Genomic DNA, 12823 nt, shown 5'->3' with positions numbered 1-12823 from the left:
CCCTCTAATCCAGTGACACTGGCTTCTTTGTTATTCTTTGAACAAGACACCCATCTCTACACTCCTTGCATTTTTTACTGGCTGTCTGTCTCCCCATGTCTGGAATGCTCTCCCTCCTCACCTTCTGGCACTCTTCAATTCTCAACTAAAATCCTACCTTCTGTAAGCAGCCTTTCTCCATCGTCTTTAATGTTAGTGTCTTGCGTCTGAAATTATCTCCTGTTTCCTGCCTATATCTTATTTGGACATAGTAATTTGCATCTTGGCTCTCCCACTAACTTGTGATCTCACTGAGGACAGACTATTTTTGGCCTTTCTTTCTATACCCAGCATTTAGCAAAGTGATAATAACTAGCATTTATATCATGCCTACTGTGTGCTGTGTTTTACAAATATCATCCCATTTAATCCTCACAATAACTCTGAGAGGGAGGTGCTATTATTATCTCTATTTTACAGTTAAGGAAAATTAAAGAAGAGATTAAGTGACTTGCCCAAGATCACACAGATGTGAATGTGAATCTTCCAGACTCCAGGTCCACTGCTCTATCCACTTGCGCCTAGTTTCCAGTGCCTGGCACAGAACATGCACTCAAATGTTTGTTGACTTGATATGGTCTCCCTAGTAATCAGTCATTTTACTTCTGTGAACCTGTTCTATCTGTAAAATGAATATAATGTACAGTGTGCCTACTTTAAGTTTATTATGAAGTTTGAAATCAATATATAACACACTTTTGTAAGCTTTCATTTCTAAATCAATGCCAGCCATCCTTCCTTGGTGTCAGTACCAAGATATCACCTTGCCCATAAGCAGGGGTTCAGATGAATTAACCAGCGGCATTTCTCTGAGCCACAGGGATAAAGCGCCACGTAACAGTCCTTTGAGTGCCTACACTATGGGACATTACTTTCTCAGCTCAGTTTCACAATCACAAAGACACGGTCAGACACAACCACATTTTTATTTTGGAAGGGCAGGCCCTAATCAAGGTCAGTCACTCTCTTCCTCCCACATATCTAGAATACACGTGTTCTCTCTTCTCCAAGGTCTCAGGAGACACCACGGAGGTCTTTCTTATTCCCACCTCGGCAGGCGGGGCTGACGTCTAGCTTGGGGTTCTCTCTCCACTGGGCAGGGGTCCGGGCTTGGATGGCCAGCGCATGCACAGGCCCAGCAAGTTCTTCAGCCAAGGCAGCATGGACCAATCTGTGGCGCTGTAGGGGGCTCAGCCCTTCGAAGCGGGAGCTCACCACGGCCACTCGGAAATGGGTCTCGCTCCCGGGGGGCACCGCGTGGCCACTGCTCTCATTACGAAGCTCCAGCACCTCTGGGCTCAGAGCCTGCTCCAGCTTGGTTCTTATTGCCGCTTCCACAGGACCCTCCATTCCTACCCTCTTTATGCAGCCACTGGACTGATAGACGCAGACGGACACAGCCCTGGGGGCCAGGAGTCGGACTCGAAGCCCACTTAGCATCAGCTACAGGAAGGATGGGGGAAGGGGAAAGGCAGGGAGGGGGGAAAGGACAAACGGGACTTAGGGACACCCCCACGCAAACCCCGACCTCACCCCTATCCCATCCCCCAAGCCAAGCTCCCAACCGCCCTCCTTCGGGCAGCCCACCCAAACTGCACCCGGCGGGGATGGGGGGGAGTAGGGGGATCCCACCCCATTCTTCTGTGACGTCGAGGAGGAGGGCTACAAAGAGCTCGGGGTGGCAGGGAAGGGGTGCCTAGAACGCAGAGAGCTGGAGGCTGGAGGTAACGAAATGGGGGGAGGTATGGGATGTGGGTGCAGAGAAGGAATGGGAGGGGGCAGAGTGCGTGCGTGCGTGTGTGCGCGCGCGCACTGCGGGGGGGCTGCTGCTGCGGACTCAATGAATGAACGTTGTATTAATTAAGCGCTTACTACGCGCACTGAGCTAAGCTCTGGCTATACAAATCGAACATTCTATTTTCTGGTATTTTCTACGTTCTAATGGCGGCAGGGAATATAGGGAAGGGTTGGGGTGCACGTACTTCAAGGGTGATGTCTGAGCCCACACTGGGTCGGTACCCCTCTTTCTACCTGTCTCTAGAGGTCGATCGCTTCCAACGCTCCTGGCTTCGTGACGCCCGCCCTGTTCCTACTTTTGCGGAGGACGCACGGGGGATTGGAGTCCCGGTTTCGGAGGCATGCCGGGAAATGGAGTCCTTATCCTCTCATTGGAGAGCGGGCGTGGGGCAAGGTTACCAAATTCCCGACATGCCGCGTAACCAGCGTCCTGAGCATTCATGGGGGTTGTAGTTCCCCCTCCTCCTTTGAGTTTCAGTTGAGCCTACAGTCAACAGAGGCTGGATGGGAGAGCTGGGTCTTCGTGAAAGAGGATCAGTTACAGTGTATTCGATTGAACTGTTTCCCTCTCCTTAGCAACAGCCCAATACTCAATTCCTTAACCAGAGACAGACGACAGGTAGTGTTGTAAATCCTTTATGCGTACCAAGAACGTCACCTTGCACACACACACATATGCATGTATGTGCCTATATGTGTATATATATGCATGCATGCGAATATATACTTATATGTATGTATGTTGTATGTAGTCAGGGGTTCAAATGAATGAATCATTGATCAAATAGCTCTCCCAAATTGCACCTGGTAGTGGGAAGACTTACTGGTATTCAGTCCCCTTCATCCTGAACCACAGGGAACTGAGGCACAGCATGGGAAAGGTAAGAATAGAGAAATAAGGAACTTGGCCTCAAGCTTGCCAATTCCTGGATTACCTTGATTCTTTAAAGGTACTTCTAACCCCATAAAGTTCTAGGCTCCTGATGGAAAATCCTTTGATTATTTTGGGAAAAAACAAGAATAAAGCCCAATATTGCTCACATTCTCCTAAGGAGAAGACTAAATATAATTACTATAAGATAATGGTTATAAGGGACCTTAGAGAGCTAATCCCTACTCTTGACATATCAGAGAACTGAGGCTTTGAAAAGTGACATGATTTATCTAAGCTCCCACAACTGGTTTAGTTTGGAGCTAGGACTAGAATTCTGGTCTGATTCCCAGGTCAGGGGCTCATTTCCTACACCATGCTATCTTACCTCTAGAGTGTCTACCTCTAGAGTTTTACTTCTCCCTAACACAAGGACACGGCAAAATACTTAATAATCTTAGCTCATTTATGTTGTGCAGTTTGTAAACTGTTAAGGTAAGCAGTACAAGTAATTAGTATCTCCATTTTATAGATAGTTGAAGAAAAAGAAGCTCAGAGATTAAATGCCTTGTCCTTGGTCACACAGCAAGTAAGTATATGAGCTGGGTTGGGAATCTGAAAGCCTTCTGACATCTAGGTTTCTACCATACTATGCCAACCCTATGTCAGCCCTGAGATACATTCACATTGCTCCTTGTATATATGTATTGTTTGCCTCATTAGAATGTAAATGTTTTTCTTTGTATTCTCTTCTGTAGTTAATAAAGACAAGGAAGTAGTCTTTATTAAGTTATTAGAATTAATTTGTGATCAGGAGATCATAACCTCTTTTATGGTTATGGGTTGAATGCAAAGTGATATGGTTCTGCCACTTCTTTTCTGACTTCTCTGGTTTCCATCACTACTATCAAATCAAAGGAGGATTAGGAATCTCAGATTTTATTTTGAAGGATATTCTAACTGGAGACACAAGAATGGGGTGGGGGAAGATACAGAATGGCTTCATATTTGAATCCAGCCAGACTATTAATAAATAATACTACTAACAGTTGAAAACTCACATTTAGATGGTGCTTTCAGGTTTACAAAATGTCTTTTTTTTTTTTTTACAATAGACCTGTGAAATACCCCAAAATGGTAGGATATGTTGGAATAGAGAACATCCTATATAATAATTGGGATATGTAACAATTCTATCCATGATGATCCCTTCAGTCACCTTTGTATGTATTAGCCCCAAGTTTTAAAATGATAATTGTTCTTATTAGTGTAGCACTTCGAAGTTTGCAAAGCATTATTTGTTCCTCACAAGGACTCTGTGAGATGGGTGCTATTATCAACACCATTTAATGGATGAGAATACTGAGGTTCAGAAGGGCTAAGTAATTTGATGCAGGTCACTCAGTTACCAAGAGCAGGAAGCAATATTTGAGTGTGAATCATTCAAATGCAGGCTTTCCTGACTGTAAACCCAAAACCATCCACTATGCCAGAATCTGTCTTTTATGACCCAATATTCCAAGTTCTGTATTTACACAGGTGGTATTCAGTCTTTGATATCCTCAGAATTTCTACCAGGAAACTCAGAATATAGCTTATATCTAGGTCTCAATAGTTTTGGTATCAACAGAATTTTCAGGGTCCTTGCTAGCTACTGACTAACTAAGCCAGCACAGTAGACAGACAGGCAAGTAAAGTACAGTTTGTCCGCTCAAGAGTGTGACACATACCATCAGTAGGTGATGGACATATGCGTGCACACACACACACATACACACACAACACGCATGCATTATTTTGTTGCTGTCATTTCTGACTTTTCATGAGCCTATTTGGGGGTTTTCTTGGAAAAGATACTGGAGTGATTTGTCATTTTCTTCTCTAGCACATTTTACAGATGAGGAAACTGAGGCAAACAGGGTTAAATGACTTGTCCAGGGTCACATATCTAGTAAATGTCTGAGGTCAGATTTGAACTCAGGTCTTCCTGATTCCAGGCCTGGCTGTTCTTGCACACACACACACACACACACACACACACACACACACACTTTTCCCCCCTTTTTACCTGAGCTATATGACCTACCTATCAAGAGCTTTTCCTCTTCTTCTTCTTTCTTTTTCTCTCCTCCTTCTTCTCCTTTTCTGTCTATGTGGGGAGTGATACCCTTATATGTGGGTGCTTTGTACAAAGGACTATAATTTTTGAACATTTGTACTTCACAAAGTATCTTGGGGTTTGGGGACTAGATCCCCTCATTTATTCATCATTTTTTTTTTCAAGAAGCTGGGACAATTAACTCTTTGTTTCATGGAGTCTTCATTTATTATTTCTTGAAATATAGCTCTGAAAAAACAGACTTTTAAAAAGCCCATTGAAATTCAAATGGAGCCACTTGACTGTGCTTATAAATCCATATCACTCTGGCTTTCATTGATTAGCCAATAATAGATCCCAGCCTAAGCCTCTTTTGCTCGTTGCTTGGGTTTTGATGATTCAGAGTAAGTGTAAATAGCAATTGTTTTCTGTTCTGGTCAGTAACTCTTCCTCTTTTGGGCTGATTCTTTTGTGATGGCAAACTAGGTGATAATCATTTAATATCACTTTTGGACTTTAGTAAGGGTCAGACCTTGAATTAATCAGTCAGAAGAAGAGCCTGGACCTAACAGTCTCTTTGTTCTCTGAAGTAAACTCAGAGAATGCCTCTTCTTCTGTCCACAAGGTCAGATGAGGCTGACTTACCATACTTTATGAGACCCCTAACTGGAGACACTATCTTGAATAGTAGGACTTTTTCCTTATCTTAATATTTTGTGGAGATATCCTGGGTATCCTGGGTCATAATTTCAATTGACATTTTCTCAACTCTCTTTTATTATTGTATTTACAACCTATTCAATTAAAAGAATTCCTTTCTCATGATACAGTGAATCACATGTAGAGGCCATAAATCTGAGGGACACAGACATCTTTGGATTCTCCTAAAACAGATTTACACCTGATCATTCTTGTATTAGTCAGTCAGAGGTTTCCTTCTGGCCCCAAGATCATGTAACTGCTAGCTTTAAGGGAATAAACAATATAAAATTAGTCTGTTTGCCTCTTTTAACCAAATTTTCAGGTTGACATAGGCCATCTTTTGTCTCAATTTTTACCTAGCTCTTAATTACTGAATGGATCAGACAACCTGAAACCTGGGAAAGATTTAGCTTAAAAAGGCCTAGGCTTCCCACCATACCCTGTCTTGACTTATGTCTTGCCACTGGACTTGGATAACTCTGGAGGAGAGAGTGAGGCTGACTTTGAGTAGCTCTGCCTCACTTAAATCCAATCCACATGGAAGACATCACCCTCCTGATGTCATTGGTCCTCTCTGAGAATGAAGGATGACCTTATGAGAATAGCAGAAAAGAAGATATGTTTATTGTTGGGTAAGATCCAGTAGGGATTCTAGGAATCCACTGCTCTCCAAACTTTCTTGATCATGTACCTAATATGTGTATGTTTATTTATAATTTATATAGTACTGTACCAATAATTATCTATTATAAATTATAATTATAAAACTTACACAAAAATACAAATTAAAAAAGGATGAGATGAAGGTAAAATATTAGATCCTAGAGTCTATAGGTAACCACTAGAGTTTACTGAATAGGTGAATGACATAGTTAAGACTACCATATTAAGAAAATAATTTTGGCGATTATGTAGAAGATAGATGGGAGAGGTAAATGACTTGAGGCAGTGAGAACAATGAGGGGGCCATTGTAATATAGTCCAAGCAAAAACTGATTCAGGGATGAACTAGGATGGTAGCTGTCTGAGCAGTAAGGGATGGATCCTGTGATTCTCAATTATTCCATCCAGAATGAAAATTAGAGAGGCAGGTCTCTTACTCACTGCATTGAATTTTGAAGCCTACACTTCAAGTGGGTACCTGGGGTTTTCCCAGTGTGGGTGCTATGGATGCTCTGGTAGTTACAACTGTCCTGGGGACCCAACTTAGAAGGGGGAAGGTTAGAAATCTGCATAGATGGAGGAGAGAGCAGATTGGGGGTGGGTGGGGAATGTTGGGATACACATAGGCGAGGCTGTGCTGGAGGCAAGCCCCATGAATGGATATTGCTGGAAGAATGGGAGGCAATTTCATTCTCTGACTGGCTCACCATACATCCCTTGGGGGTCAGGCCTCAGCTCTTCTTCAGGTCAGAGCCTGTACTTGAGAGACCGCTAATCTAGATCTGGAGGGTATAAACTGAAAAGGATGTATGACAGTGGGAATATGAATGGTTGCCTACTCTCTCTTAACTAACTGTGGGCCTTGTTTCCAAAACAATCACATGAATCCTCTACCTATTACCACCCAAAACTCACCCACTCTTCCCCCTCCTACAATGCATCCTCCCAATTTCCCTCCTTCATTGCAAGAATACCAGCTGCTCAGCGCACTTATAACTCAATCCTGAGGCATCCTCAGCTCAGCAAGTGACATTGGAAAATTCCCTTTTCCACTCCTTTTTCATTTTGGGTGGAACAGAATGAGTCACACAGGATAAACAGGCTTGGACAGGCTGTGCTCTGCATTGCAAATCTTATTACTGTATTTCTCTTCACCTTTCTCCCATCACAACTCTCCTGGAAACTTCCTTTTTACCACTGAGAACACTATTGTCCTTCCAGTCACTGTTTTATAAAGTTAAGTCACTGGTTCTTTGCTTTCACCCTGCTCCAGTCTTGTTTCTGTCCCTACATCTCTCTCACTAGTCCCCTTTTCTCAGCTTACACTTTGCCTGGGTTATTATAGCTTCCTAACTGGTCTGGAGCTTCAAATCTGCCCACTCAAATTGTCCCTCTGCTCAGCTACCAAAGTGATTTTCTTAATTCACTAGTATAATGACGTCACCTCCTTCCCCTTAAATAAACTCCAGTGCTTTCCTAATTACCTTCAGAATCAAATATAAACTCCTATGTTTGGCATTTAAAGTCCTTCAAAGCCTGGTCTCAGCCTATTTTTCCAGCTTTATTATATATTATTTCTCTCCTTCATGTATTCTATGGTCTCTGACCCATCAGTTCTCAAAGTGTGGTTCTTGGGAGCAACTCTTGAGATGCTTTTAGGGAATGTGATGGGTCAAAACCATTTTTAAAAATAATACTAGGATGTTTTAATTAATAATGTGGTAAGCATTGATAGATATAACCCGTTTTAACAAAAGCTCTTTGAAGGATCCACAATACTTTTTGAAAGAAATGATTATTAAATAAGCAATTATTGGGGAGATCCAGGTTTTTTCCCTTCTTAGTTCCTCATTCTCTACTAGATCAAGCCAACATTTGAAGGACATTGATGATGAGGAGATTGGATTAACTTTCTCCTCAATCTGACTTTAGAAAAGTGGGGAAAGTGGGGAAGTCCATTGTGTTTTTAACTAGGCTTGGGTTGGGAGTAGATCCTTTGTCTAGATTGCCTGAGGCTGGGGGTGGTCTGGGAGGAAGAGTGGTCAGTTAAGGTCCAGCTCTCATTATAATATTCATGTCTCTTATTAATTATTTACCAATCAGAGTTGATTGCCATCCTCAGGAACACCCACTCTTCCAAGGGCATGTAAGCCTTGAGTGGGTTCCATGAGGGGTCTTTGGCATTTGAGAGTGCCACTGATCCATTATTAATTATCTAGTGCCAGGCCTAGAGGCCTGAGGGCTACCCGAGTCTTACCTTACCTCGCAGGTCTTCGGCTGGCCAAACTGGATAAACGTATGAGAGAAGAGACTTTCCGGAGTCGAACAAGGGTTAGGCTTTATTCAGGGTCTCGGTTACATGTGCAGGGGGAACTCTTCCTTAGGAGGGAGAGAGAAATCTCCCAAGGAGGCAAAGATCTTACAGTGAGGGAATGAAAGCAGAAGTGGAAGTGGGGAGAGAGGGGGGAGGGAAGAGCGAAGAGAGGAAAAGGGAAGAGGCGCCTTCTGTCCTGTAAGGGCCCCTCCCTTCAGGCTTTCCTGACCCTAATTAAGCTCTCCTGCCGCATAGTTTGCACCTGAATACCGTGCCTGTTAGATAACAATAGGTGTGCCCAGATCCGAGCCAGTCTCGAGGGCGGGGATGCTCTCTCCCATCATGTTTCTCACGGGAAGAGGCGGAAATACACGAGATAGCTCGGTCTCACTCCTCGATTCCCTGCTGTTTCCTGGGGGGCCTCATGAGAATTCTAAGATTTAGAAGTTCCCACCTTTACCCGCCCGAGACTGTCCACATGGAATTGAGCTTCCACCCCCAACAATCTAGTAGCAATAATTAATAAAATGATTAATTACTCTGGACCGATGTCTCTTGAACTTTGTATATGTTGCACTTTTTAAGATTATAAGGGAGTTGTGAGACCAAAAAGTTTGAGAACTGCTGGTCTAGCCAAATTGGCTTTCTTGATGTTCCTTGTAGTTCTATTAAAAACAAAACAAAAATATCCAAATATGAGTGGGAATTTGAATTATAATGCTGTCCATTTAGGAAAATCATGCAAAAAATAAAAATGAATTTACAGCAATTTATGACAGCTAGGTGATACAGTGGATAGAGCTCTGGTCAGTTAAGAACAATTTAATAAGCACCTACTATGTACCAGGCATTGAACTTAAAGAATTCACAATCGAGTGGGGGAGACAACAAACAAACATGTACAAATTATGTACAAGGTAAATAGGAAATAACTAACAGAGGGAAGGCTCTGATTGAAGAGAGGTTGGGAAAGACTTTTTATAAGATGTTGGGACTTAAAGGAAGCCAGAGGTCTGTAAGTCTCTCATTCAAATTTGGCCTCACACTTATTATCTGTGTGATTTTTGAGCAAGTCACTTAACTTCTATTTGACTCAATTTCCTCAATTGTAAAATGGGGATAGCAATAGCATCTACCTCATAGGATTGTCCTAGGATCAAATAAGATCATATCTGTAAAGTTCCTGGTGCACAGTAGGCTCTATAGGAATACCATCATCATCATCACCACCACTATTACCACCTCTGTTGAAGCTCTGAATTCAGACTATTCCCTTTTGCCTTGTATGTATGATGAATAATTATACAGAGAAATAGAACTTGCTGAACAGCTGTTTTATGTTCATTGACTTTTAGGACCTATTAGTTGACTTATATTGGATATCCTCCAATAAAAGAATATTTTTAAAGCAATATTCACCCGCTTAGTTAACTATCTTGATCAATTTAACTGATTAATGACTTACTAACAAATAGCTATGACTTACAAATCTTCCTTATCCCTTAGGCACATAAACAGGTATTTTTTCTTTAATACAGTAAAGGAACTAGAAGTAAAGGTGCCTCAGAGCCCACCTGGTTGTTTAACTCCCCCAGGAAATGAGGCTCAGGGAGGCTGGGGGATTTGCCCAAGGACATACAGGCAGTAAGTGTTCAGAGGAAGGATTTGAACCTAGATTCTCTGACTCCAGACTTAGTGCGCTATGTGAAGTATATTCAGTGACTATTCTCAAGAACAAAAAGTTTCTTTGAACCTTTAATAAAATAAAACACTCCAGATGTAATTTATTCATCTTTATTTCTTCTTTTATTTCTATTTTTTATAATTCTGTTTTAAATAAGTCTATTCTATTTTATACTTTTAAAATAATGTACATATTAGTACAATAGCACACATATATAATTTATGAGTAAATACACAAATGTGAGAAAGGTGTGCAGTCTCAGCATGTTTTTTTTCTGGGGCATGCCTAATTAAAATACATTTGGAAACCACTGCTCTAGACTGATAGCACCACCCTGTGGTTTAGATTCACCTCAAAGAAGAAGGAAAAAACGTGGAAGAATTAAAGGCCTCTCCCAACATTCTATTTGGTCCCATATTCACCTTAGGGACTTAAAAAGGCCTCTAATCTTATGGTACCACAAGGGGCCCTTGGACTCCCTTTGAAGGGAAATGAGTTTAGGGATATTGAGAGAGAGACACATTGCTCCTTCCCCCACTGGGCCAGCATTATCTGCAATTCAAGGGGACAGTTGACCTCTTGCTCTCAATAATATGGAATTGGAACCTAGATGGCTTTTCTAATTTCAGGGGTATCTGCACAATTCTCCTCTTCCCAAGAAGCAATATAGTCCAGTGGAAAAATCTTCTGGAGTTACGTGATCTGAGTTCAAATCTCACCTCTGAAGTGACTATGGGCAAATCACTTAAAATCCAGAGATCCAGAGGCCTTGGTTCTCTGTAAAATAAGGGGCATTGGGCTAGATGGCTTTGAAGGTCTTAAACTTTAGATGTATGATAATCCTAAATTTAAGAATTCTTCCCCAATCCATGAGTTTTCCAGGAATTTTACATAGCCCAGACAGAATTCCCAAACTCAGCATGTACTACTGCCTTGTCTTTCCATGGTTGAGTCCAGGAATTCTTGTCATTCTATCACTATAGCTGCTACCATTTCTTGCATCCTCCCTACCTGGCCTCTCCTGAGGAGCTGGCATCTTAGTGCTAGTCAATGTAGGGTCGGAAAGGGAAGGGAGGGTGTTTACATCAATGCCAAGGCAACCCCTCTGAAGGACCAGCAACTGGTATATCTAACATCTTCAGAAAAGAGACAGCAAAGGGTAGGTCAGCTCCCTTCTAAATGTCAAGCACAAAGCCTGCCCACAAATTCTGGCATTTTTATCTACTTCCTCATCTAAGCTTTGGACTAAATGGGACTTTATTTCATCTAATCCCTTCATTTTATAGGTAAGGAAATAGAAATCCAGAAAGGTAGCAAATAACAGAACCAGTATTCAAACTCAGCTTTCATAATTTCTATCTGATGGTGATCTATCTATTATACCGGCAGGTTCTTGAGAGTTCTTTCTACTTTTTTTCCTGCCACTACAAAATAAAGAAAAGTCAAAGAAGAAAACCTTGGGGTATTTGTCATATAAGCTTTGACTTAATCTTTCCACCCTATGCTAATTACCATGGTGGTGTGCAAAAGCGTATACCCCAATGTATCTACAATCCTCTTGATATGGTAGGATTGAGTTGTTCAGGAACTATATTGTTCTAGGACAAGTGGCCTTACTTTGGGGACCCTACAATCCACTTCTATCCCTTTTCTGCTTCTTCTAAGCGCTAGTATCAGGAAGAAGGAGACAGCCCTAGTGAGAAGGCTGATCTGCAGGCTTAGGCCTCTACTTTCTTTTTTAGAGACTCTAAGGAGGACATTGTCCTACTTGCTACATTAACATTCCTACTTGGCAGAACGTACTTCCTGTTGGCATTACGTTAATTGTCTGCACTCTTCCTTCCTGCCCTCAGAGAGGTTTCTGCTCTTGCTTGGAGACTCTCTTTGGCTACTGACTGTTCAGAGAAAAATAAACCAAATGTTTGTTTGATTCACCTGTCCACTTTGTTTTCTATGGTGTAGCCCATAGTAGGACACCCTGGGGGTGCTGACTGACATCAGAAAAGAAAGAAATTAATATTTTAAAGTTTAAAGGATTCACCTCTGATCACTAGTCTTTGAGTTTCCATATTGGCCCTACATAGAAAAGTGCAAGGGTTAAGGGAACATCCTTGGGAAGATTTTTTTTTTTGAATTTGTAAAATAAAGCTGAAAAGGATGTTCTGTATTTTAGGGTAATGTCACAAATTTGATTATAAGGAGTCCTTTGTAAAGTTGGAATTTGAAAAATATTCTCTATTTTATCTACTGACCCTATCTAAACATTGGACTAGATAGAACTTTTTAAATATTGTCATCTAATCCCTTCATTTTAGAGGGTAGGGAGTGAAGATCCTGAAAAGTCATAAGTAATAATAGAACCAATATTCAAACCCAGTTTTATATTTTTAGCAAATTAAAAAAAGTTTCATTGTTTAAATTCTTTAATTTGATGATTAAAAATAAGGCTGTTCATGACTGGGTTTTCAACAAATGTTCACTTTAAATGTGCTGAGCATGCCTAAGCTAGTTATACAAATCCCGGTCTACTGGAATACTGAAATGTAAAAAAAAGGACATTTCAAGGACAAGTGAGGAGGGTAATTTGTAGATACTTTAAGGAACATAAGTCATTTGCCTATGAAAGGAATGAGCTGAGATTCCTCTGCTTGGCTC

The 12823-nt window shown here is 41.5% G+C and overlaps 1 protein-coding gene across 2 annotated transcripts; it reads right to left on the bottom strand.

Moving 5' to 3' along the window:
• Positions 1–946: 946 nt before the first annotated feature.
• On the bottom strand, positions 947–2220 carry BOLA1 (bolA family member 1). Of its 2 annotated transcripts, none has more exons than XM_072644670.1 (2): positions 2071–2220; positions 947–1482 (listed from the first exon to the last, which is right to left on the bottom strand). In XM_072644670.1, exon 2 carries the CDS (start codon positions 1477–1479, stop codon positions 1054–1056), a length of 426 nt encoding a protein of 141 aa, XP_072500771.1. In that variant the 5' UTR covers positions 1480–1482; positions 2071–2220; the 3' UTR covers positions 947–1053. The 2 variants fall into 2 exon arrangements, with proteins under 2 accessions (XP_072500771.1, XP_072500772.1); XM_072644671.1 differs by having other exon boundaries at positions 2022–2189.
• Between the last annotated feature and the right edge of the window lie 10603 nt (positions 2221–12823).

The sequence above is a fragment of the Notamacropus eugenii genome, chromosome 2, assembly GCF_028372415.1.
Source record: "Notamacropus eugenii isolate mMacEug1 chromosome 2, mMacEug1.pri_v2, whole genome shotgun sequence".
NCBI classification, from domain to species: domain Eukaryota; kingdom Metazoa; phylum Chordata; class Mammalia; order Diprotodontia; family Macropodidae; genus Notamacropus; species Notamacropus eugenii.
Note: the sequence above shows the minus strand (reverse complement) of the source record. Positions and strands in the feature narration are given on the sequence as shown.

Bases quoted from the DNA above. Each gene is read 5' to 3' on its own strand.
- BOLA1 (XM_072644670.1), bottom strand. From the start codon at position 1,479: ATGCTAAGTGGGCTTCGAGTCCGACTCCTGGCCCCCAGGGCTGTGTCC.